This window comes from Lontra canadensis, unplaced genomic scaffold, assembly GCF_010015895.1.
Source record: "Lontra canadensis isolate GAN:19392208 unplaced genomic scaffold, GSC_riverotter_1.0 scaffold7, whole genome shotgun sequence".
Taxonomy (NCBI): domain Eukaryota; kingdom Metazoa; phylum Chordata; class Mammalia; order Carnivora; family Mustelidae; genus Lontra; species Lontra canadensis.
In genome coordinates this window covers 7,194,081-7,203,711 of record NW_022631001.1, presented here as the reverse complement: position 1 = coordinate 7,203,711, position 9,631 = coordinate 7,194,081, and the positions used below count along the sequence as shown (strand labels likewise).

The 9,631-nt window shown below is 47.5% G+C and overlaps 1 protein-coding gene across 1 annotated transcript in view; it reads right to left on the bottom strand.

Moving 5' to 3' along the window:
• Positions 1 to 7,523: 7,523 nt before the first annotated feature.
• The window catches only part of VSTM5 (V-set and transmembrane domain containing 5), a 34,485-nt gene continuing 32,377 nt past the window's right edge, over positions 7,524 to 9,631 (bottom strand). The window contains exons 2-4 of the mRNA XM_032852793.1: positions 8,596 to 8,922; positions 8,343 to 8,483; positions 7,524 to 8,209 (exon numbers count right to left, since the gene is read on the bottom strand). Coding sequence (XP_032708684.1) covers positions 8,166 to 8,209; positions 8,343 to 8,483; positions 8,596 to 8,922 — 512 coding nt within the window. The 3' untranslated portion in view covers positions 7,524 to 8,165. The remainder of the gene's footprint in view (positions 8,210 to 8,342; positions 8,484 to 8,595; positions 8,923 to 9,631) is intronic.

Sequence of the window (9,631 nt, the reverse complement as noted above, 5' to 3'; positions counted from 1 at the left end):
TACAGAAACTGAGGTAATGGTGGGGGAGGGGCAGGAAATGGCAGCTCTCGGGCCTGGTGTTGATTCACATTTTCCAGCTTAATGTTGCAGCCTGAGTGACCTGGTGTTGGAAAGAGGCACTGTGAAACTTGGGAGACCAGTCGGAGAAAAGCAGTCAGTCCCTCACCCTGTGTTCGCAGGCCAGTAGGAGCGTCGTTCAGATGTCGGTTCTCTGCTCAGCTGCATCCGTTTGGCAAGGCTGCCCCCTCGGAGCCAGTTCCCTTCGGTGTACAGCAAGGACAAGGATGCCCCCTGCTCACCTCAGTGACGGTTCAGAGGCCTCCCTCAGTACGGTTGGTAAGGGGCATGAAATTCCAAAGTGCTGTGCAGATACCACACCAAACGACTGTTTTCTAAAAGTCAAGCGTTTTCGAATTTGGGAAGTGGTTAAGATGCCACCTGTATTTTCATTTACCAGTAGGAGAAAGCATTTCAGAATGTCCTGCATTGTTCACATTCACAGATGGTAAAGACTGAGTGCATCTGTGGCCATGAAAATTGTCTTTTTCTCGAGATCATTTTGATAGCCATGCTGTGTGGTCCGTCTCCATACCTTCGTTCTCCCTTCACTTCCTGCTCCATGTCTTTGCGGCCTTATGTACTTGGCGCCAAAGGCTCTTGGAATTGCACTTTAGGATGGGAACGGACATCATAGGTCGTTCATCCCCAACAAACCCTCCATCTGAAATAGCAAGCACTGGGATGTGCATGCGACTGACACTCCATCAGTGACCGGAGCTTGGTCTTTGTTCTGGAGCTTGCTGCTTCCTGTCTACCAGTCTACTTCCAGAAATTCATCCCGGAGGCATACTTCACAGAGCACAGATTCACAAAGACTGCTGTGTAAAGGTTATCAAGGAGGTCTGTAAGAGTGAAAGATGAGACCAATCTAAATGTCCAAATGAGGAGAAAGACTACATTATAGTAAGGGAGCCTCAAATACCAGTGCCCATTTTTACGTCTCTAAAAGTTGAGCTCAAAGGGCCAAGGAATTTTTCTGCTCCCAATATTCTAGCTCTCTTTGATTAGGAACCAGGAAAACTTTTGCATATTATATATTTGTTTCCCTGTTTACTGATCATAAAACATTTGTTGCAGAACAGACTATATTTGGCTATTTTGAAATGAGGGATGAAGGAGATTTTGAGACAGAAACGTAGCAGACATAGAACAAGGTAGAGAGCCCAGAAATAAGCCCACACTTATATAGTCAATTAATCTATGACAAAGACAGCAAGAATATATGGGGAAAAGACGGTCTTCAATGAACAGAGTTGGGAAAACCAGATCACTTTCTTACACGATACACAAAATTATCTCACATGGATTAAAGATGTAAATGGGACATCAGCCTTAGCAACATATTTATGGATATGTCTCCTCAGGCAATGGAAGCAAAAGCAAAAATAAACTATCTGGGCTTCATCAAAATAAAAAGCTGTACAGGAAAGGAAACCATCGACAAAACAAAAAGGCAGCCTACCGAAGATATTTGCAAATGATAGACCCAATAAGGGTTAATATCCAAAATATATAAAGAATTGATAAAATTCCACACCAGAAACAAAATCACCCCAAAACAACCAAAAAACTGACCAGAAAATGGACAGAGTATCTAGATAGTCATTTTTCCAAACAAGAAAAACAGACAATAAACCCGTGAAAAGACTCAACATCACTGATGATTAGGAAAATGCAAATAAAACCAGAGTGAGAGAGCACCTCACACCCATCAGATTGGCTAAAATCCCAAAGGCAAGAACAAGTGTTGGTGAGGGTGTGGAGGAAAGGGGGCCCTCGTGCACGGTTGATGGGAATGCAAACGGGTGCAGCCTCTGTGGAAAACAGTATGGAGGTTCCTCAGAAAACTAGAGCTACCATGTGATCCAGTCATTCCACTGCTGGATATTTACGCAAAGAAAGTGAAGAGATGGGCACCCGTGTCTGTTACAGCACTATTTACAACAGCCAAGATGTGGAAGCAGCCCAAGTGTGCATCCATAGATGAATGGATAAAGATGATGGTGTATATACGCAATGGACTTACTCAACCGTAAAAAAAGGTGAGATCTTGGCATTTGTGAGAACATAGACCCAGAAGGTATAATGTGAAGTGAAATAAGTTAGAGAAAGAGAAATACCATAGGATTGGAATCTAAACACAAAGGAACAAACTCTTAGAGGACAAATGAGTGGTTCCCAGAGGGAAGGTGGGTGGGGGATGCAGGACATAGATAAAGGGGATTAAGAGGTACAAACTTCAAGTTATAAAATAAGTCACAGATTAAAAGTACAGCACAGGGAATAGTCAATATTGTGATGACATTATTATGGTGACAGATGGTGACTGCACATACCGGGGTGAGCACTGAGTAAGATATGGAACTGCTAAATCATTGTTATACACCTGAAACTCCTAGAACATTGCACGTCGATTGTATATCAATTAAAACAGAAACCAATGCTTCCTGAGGTTAAAAATGTACACTTTGCTTAGAGTCTTGACTGCATTTATTAAAGTTTTTATTTGACAGATCACAAGTAGGCAGAGAGGCAGGCAAAGAGAGGAAGGAGCAGGCTCCCTGCTGAGCAGAGAGCCTGATTCCGGGCTTGATCCCAGGACCCTGAGATCACGACCTGAGCTGAAGGCAGAAGCTTTAACCCACTGAGCCACCCAGGCACCCCTTGGCTGCATTTATTTGTGTGATTTAAAAAAAAAAAAAAAAATGGGCGCCTGGGTGGCTCAGTGGGTTAAGCCTCTGCCTTCAGCTCAGGTCATGATCCCAGGGACCTGGGATCGAGCCCCACATCAGGCTCTCTGCTCAGCAGGGAGCCTGCTCCCTCCTCTCTTTGCCTGCCTCTCTGCCTACTTGTGATCTCTGTCAAATAAAAAATTTTTAAAAATCTTCTAAAAAAAAAAAACCTAAGGGGCAGGAAAAAAAAAAAAGTAACATTCTGAAAAACTTCCTGTAATTTAGTGAGTACACCAAGTTGCTAAGGCCTGTGGCACGATTTCACCTAAACACATCCACAGCATTTGACTCCGTTTACAAGTACTCCCAATCCAAGCCCCTTGGGACCCCCCAAAAAAGGGCAGCAATAGAGAGTCAGGATCTGTGTTTGGTATTTGAAAAAGCCCAAAGGAAATCTTACACTTACCCAACACTTACCCAACAAACTTCACCATCAGGTTGCTTTGCCAAAACACCATGAAATCAAAGTGATACCCCTGGTTATTTCATTTTGACCAGGAATTGTATTTAAAAAAATTTTTTTGAGGATTATTTTTCTTAATAATCTCTACACCCAACATGAGGCTTGAACTCATGGCCCCAAGATCAAGAGTCACATGCTCCTCTGATTGAGCCAGCCAGGCACCCCTGGCCAGGAATTCTAAATGACACTTTTATATTATTGATTAATAAAAACAGGAAATTAAATTATTATTTAATACATTTTTTGGTTAGTAAAATATTCTTGCAGACCATGAGGGACCTGAAGGATAAAGACTTAGTATTTTAAGGGCCAGACTCACCTGCGTAATCACGGGTCTGTTGCATCCAAGGAATTCAGCCTCCCTCTGTGTCCACATTATAAGGTCAAATCTACAGCAAAAACTTCAGATTTATTTTACATGAACAATGCTCTTTCTTCCTCCCCCAAACGGTCTCTGATAAGCTTCACCGTAAAACCCACCAATATGAGAAAACATTGACTCTGAAGTCCTGAAAGAGGGAAGGATTCCTAGGAACAGGGCTGAAAGTGTAAGGGCCTATTTACCCAGAGTGATGCCATCTGGTTAAATAATGATTTTGTTGTTTATACAGTAAAACTTAAACTGTCCCTGCCCCCAACCTTCCTCCAGAGGACTTACTTAAATCCCGGAAACTAGTCCCAGGTAACAAAGCCCAAATACAAGGGTGGGTCAGGCCAGGTGGAGGTATTCAATCAGTGGGGGATGCATACTGTCTCCTAGCTACCAAAGAGTATGGGCCCCACCTTTGGGTACCTTTTGGGCGCCAATTCTGACCAAGGTGATAGGCTGGTTCACATATCTACTATAGGGTAAATCGTAATTCAATTGGTCACTTATGTGTGACCTAGCAGGACTGTGCAGCTTTCTCTGTGTTACAGTCTCATTGGTCACCTGTGCGTGGCCAGGCCCAACCACATGGCCTTTGCCCTTAAAAGCTAGTCTGTAAGGCAGAGGGTCATCGCCTCTTTGCAAGAGACGTCCCTGGCCGGTCAGTTTGATTCTTAATGCTTGGCGCGAAATAAAGCTTTGCTTGACCTTAGCTTTGTATCAGTCTCGCTCCTTTGACCATGGACCCAACAAAAGCATTAGTTAACAAGAAGAGGAAAGATGTATTTAGAAAGATGTGTTTTTGTAGCTATCATTTGGAAGAAAAGTAATTTTTTGGTGAACAAGTGGAATGTATCAATGCTAGGGACTACACGGTGCAGGCAAGAAGAATGAAGTTTAGGAATAAGTAGACACGAAATCCTGCCCAAGAAACATGAAGGGAAAGCAAGCAAATTGTAGGACCACGTGTATAACAGAATCCCATTTGCCTGAAAGGAAAATGGCCGACTACTGCGACGTGTGACTTGTGTATGCAGAGACAGGCTCGTATATGCCTAAGTCTAAAAGGATGCTATTGTTTCCTCCGAGGAGAGGTAAGGGAGGGAGAACTTTACTTTTGACTTTATGTAGACTCCAGTATCATTTTAATCTTAGCATTTTTTTTAAAAGATTAATTCATTTCACATAGAGAAGAGCAAGCAGGTGGACAGAGGGACAAGCAGACTCTGCACTGAACCTGGAGCCAGTGGTGGGGCTCGATCCCCCATCCCTGAGATCAGGACCTGAGCCAAAATCAAGAGTCTGACACTTAATCCACTGCACCACCTACGTGCCCTGGTATCATTTTAAAGAAGGATTTCTCAGGGCTCTGGGTGGCTCAGGCAGGTGTCTGACTTTGGCTCAGGTCCTGATCTCAGGGTCCTGGGATCAAACCCCCACCCCGCACCCCATGCTCATGCATGTGTGCTTTCAAATCTCTTAAAAAAAAAAGAAAAAAAAGATTTCTCACCTTTGCAATTAAACCAAGCTACAACACCAACCTGACATTTAGAGAGCAGTGGCAGTTGAGCACAGAGCAGCACATTGCAAGTGTTGGAAAGGTGCCAAGGCCAAGGGAAGCTGTGTTCATGGACAGACACAGCAGCACCTGATCTCCTGGTTCTCCCACGCTGCCTTGGTCCGGAGTGAGCCCTGCCCGCTGTGTGCCCCCGCCCGCCCCCCCCACCCTCCTCCCATTTCCAATGGGAAATGAGAATTACTTAATTTCTCAGATCGCAATCTGGAAGGACGTTCTGTTGACAGCATGAACGTTCCATCCCGCATCTCACACACTGTCCAGCAAGGTGGGACACTGGCCACATCTTTATTTCAGCCCTTTCCAGAAGCAGAAAGGACTCTATTGAATTACGATTAATATTCTGGAAGCAGGGGCGCCTGGGTGGCTCAGTGGGTTAAGCCGCTGCCTTCGGCTCAGGTCATGATCTCGGAGTCCTGGGATCGAGCCCCGCATCGGGCTCTCTGCTCAGCAGGGAGCCTGCTTCCTCCTCTCTCTCTGCCTGCCTCTCTGCCTGCTTGTGATCTCTCTATCAAATAAATAAATAAATAAAAATATTCTGGAAGCAAAAACTTCAAATTAATTTGGGAAGATGCAGGGCAGAATGTTGGGCTGATGAGGGGTTGTTTTCCAAGACTGCTAAAGAATGCTTACAGTTAGAATCAGTATTAGTACCCGTGGCCGAGGCTGAGTGGTTTGCTTGTGCCCACAGCTGATGGAAACCTCCCCCAGGGCCTCAGAGTGCTTGGCAGGAGTGGGGTCACACACAAAGGACAGGTCTTTTATTTCCAGGCTTTATTTCATTCTTTAAATTTTCACAGCTTAAAACATAACTTATAGCTTAACATTTCCAGTAGCCACCCTCGAGGACATAATACTTTTTTTTGAAAAATTAGACAAAAAACCTTCAGGTTCTGGCCTCAAACACTTTCCACAAGAATGTTCTGGATGGAGGGAGCTTTAAAAGTGCAAAATAAAGAAACAGCCAGGGGCTAACTTTTCATGAGTTGGGGGGGGTGTTATTTTACACTTGGGTTTGCCCACAGAGGCCTGTCTCTCCCTCAGTATGCTTTGCCATTTCTTTTTCAAGATCTTATTTTTAAGTAATCTCTCTACCTGACATGGGGCTTGAAGTCACAACTTTGAGATCAAGAGTCACATGCTCTACCTCCTGATCCAGCCAGGCATCTCTCCACGCCTCCTTGTATTCTGAAGACGGCCACGCCTGACTTCTGACGCGCCAAGAAGTTCAGTTCTGGAAAGCGGGGAGTGTTGAAGAGGACACAGAACTCCAGCAGCCGCTGCCCAGATCCAAACCGGTTTCCTGCCCATGGGCCTTCTGTGTGAAAGAGGAGAAATGAACGAATAGTTGACCCTTGACCCTCTTTGTTCAGGTACTCCACCCAGCTTCCTCAAGGCCCTGGGGAAAGGACACAATTGTGTACAGAAGGTGGCCCGAAAGTGAGAGAGAACCTTCTGTGTCCAGCACTCCAGCTGCAAATGAGGCCTGTGGACCAATGGCACTCTTGCTTTTTGAATCAAACAGTGCCTTTAGAGTCCTTCCAGAAGGACTCCGGAAGGACAAAGCTCCTGTCTGAATCCTCCGGGAAGAGCTCTTCTTGTAACCTTGGATTATTTAGAGATAGGCTTCTTACCAACTTCCCCAGGCAACTTCTTGCTTGCCACATGGCAAGCAGAAGAGATGGGACATTGGGGACTTAAGGAAAAGAGGAGGGAATGTTCTAGCTCTCCTTCCTGTCTGCATGGGTGAATTTGCAGTTGGAGGCTGGGGACTTAGCTCCTGACCTTGGCCTCCACTGTAACTGAGGTGCTTCCTTTGGTTTGTAGCTAAGAATGCTGGAGAAAGAAGAATGGAAAATAAATTCATTCCTACTTTAGAGCTTGCCAAATAGAAGGCGGGATGGAGACACTTTCAAGTAAACACAGTGACTAACAAGCTGAGAGAATGAGAGCCAAGGCCAGCTCTGAGCCAGTCCCTCATTTCACCTGGAGCCCCAGAACCCCAGAGCGTTTTCTTACTTGGCAGCATTCAGTAGAAGGCTTATTGCTTTCCAGATCCTTGAAGAATCCTCATGCTGTTTCTTCAGCTGCCCGGGAGCTCCATGCATACTGTGGGCTTCATGTGACACCCTGGTGAGGTAGGTGAGCGGCAAGCATCCCTAAGCCCACTTGGGAGAGCACAAGGGCCTGACTGGAGACAAAGAGCTGGTGACTGAGGAGCAGAGATCTGAAGCCTCCGGTAACGTTCCAGTCATACCAGCCCCCATGCAGGCTCACTTTCACACAAGTGCCATGACCCAGCTTGTCAGGAAGCCCTGCGGACACCAGTTGCTGCCCACAAGTGGCTAAGAATATCCGGGTTCCTCCCACTGGTCTAAATTGAGGCCATAGGAGGGGAAAATCCAATTAATGTCCGAATAAGAGAGGAAGAGAAAGGCAATCTTCTCCCTAATTCCTGTTTCCAGTGCTGGTCCCTCAGGCACAAGTGAAGCTCTTCGCCTTAAAGCTTCCGGCCCAGGGCCTGGCCCTGCTCTGAGCACCTCACTAGGGCCCAACGGCAGCCTCGCAGCTTCCACCTCTGCCTGGCAGGCAGACCGTGGCAGAACTTTTCACAGAAGCTCCCACGGCAGAGGTGGGAGGGACAGGCTGGGCGGGAAGAACACAGAGAGCTTGTTCAGGGCTGGCTGCACGCTCAGTCTGGATGCGCCCTGGCCTCAGCCCCAGAGCGCAGTGAGCAAGCAGCCAGGCCTCCCTGAACTTCTTGTGAGTGCTAGAACTGACTTTTTGTCCAACCCAAGTCCTCAACTCCACACAGTTGATTTTGTTCACAGCCGTAGCGCCTTCAGGAATGGCTGGTCAAGGCTGGCCAACAGGAGGATGGGAGGGTGGTTCCGTCATGCTGGCTCCTTTTGTTGGAAAAATAACACTTTCCCTCTGAGGTAGGAATGTAACTGGGCGCAGCCTTTGCTAACACTCCACATCATGCAGCTCGATCTCCTCGGTGGTGCTCTCTGCAAAACAAGAGACAAGCCCAGGCAGATGCCCATCAGCTCGGGGGGTGGGGGGTTTCTCCTGGAGACCAGGCTAACAAGCACCCCCAGCCATGAAAGCGTGAATGGATGATCACAGGGCCCAGAGAATTACCTTTGAGTTTGTGTCTTCTCTTCCTCTGGAATTTGTATGCACACTTGTTACACACCCACATGAGGCTGATTAACAGCGCAGCCACAGCAGCGAGAAAAGCGAGGAAGACGGCAACAAAATGGAGGTCTTCGTAGAGGATCTCTACGGGGCGGGGAGGGGAACGGGGAGACAAGGTCTCTTTCAGTATCATGAAAGCACTCCCCCCACCAAGGCTGGCAGTTCAGCGGGGGGCCCACTCCCCGCCCCGTCTTGCCTGACACGTGCAGCACGATGGTGCCAAACTGGCTGCTCCCCAGGCGCTCCGTCACCGTGATGACGTAGTAGCCGGAATCCCTCACGCCCACACTGAAGAGCTGGATGGAGCCGTTGTCGAAGGTGCAGAGTCGGTCCTTGTGGCTCTGGGAGATGTTGGCCTGAGCCCCTGGCTTCCACTCCACGATCTTCTGCGCTCCCCAGTTAGACGTATACTTCCACTCGATGGTGGGGATGCCATGGCAGGAGTACTCAACCGAGAGCAGGATGTCCTCCTCCACCGTGGCATTGATGGCGGACTGGGGGATGTACAGTGACACGCCCTGACCTGCGGGACCGGGTGCCAAAACGGGGGCAACTTATATAGGAGCTGACAGGGGAGGGGACTGCCGGGAGTCGTTCATTTATTGAGCGAATACTTACTAAGTGCCTGTTCCATGCCAGGCTGTTGTCTAGGTTCTGGTGCTGGCCCAATATTTGTGTCCCCAAAACCCCCCTCCCCCGCCCAATCATGAAATTCCTATGTTGAAGCCCCAACCTCCAGCAGGACTATAATTGAAGATGAAGCCTCCAAGGAGGTAATGGAGGTTAAATGAGGTCATAAGGATGGGGCCCTGATCCAGCAGGATTAGTGTCTTTATAAGAAGAGACACCTGAGGGGCGCCTGGGTGGCTCAGTGGGTTAAAGCCTGTGCCTTCCGCTCAGGTCGTGATCTCAGGGTCCTGGGATCGAGCCCCTCGTCAGGCTCTCTGCTCAGCAGGGAGCCTGCTTCCCCCTCTCTGATTGCCTCTCTGCCTACTAGTGATCTCTCTCTCTGTCAAATAAATAAAATCTTTAAAAAAAAAAAAAAGAAGAAGAAGAGATACCCGAGTGCTCTCTCTCTCTCATTATCTCTCCACAGGGATACAAGGGGGAAATGGGAGAAAATACTGAGGTTGCAGCAAGAAGGGGGAAGGCAGCTGTCTACAAGCTAGGAAGAGAGCACTCACCAGAAACTCTGCCATGCTAGAACCTTGATCTAGGGCTTTCCAGCCTCT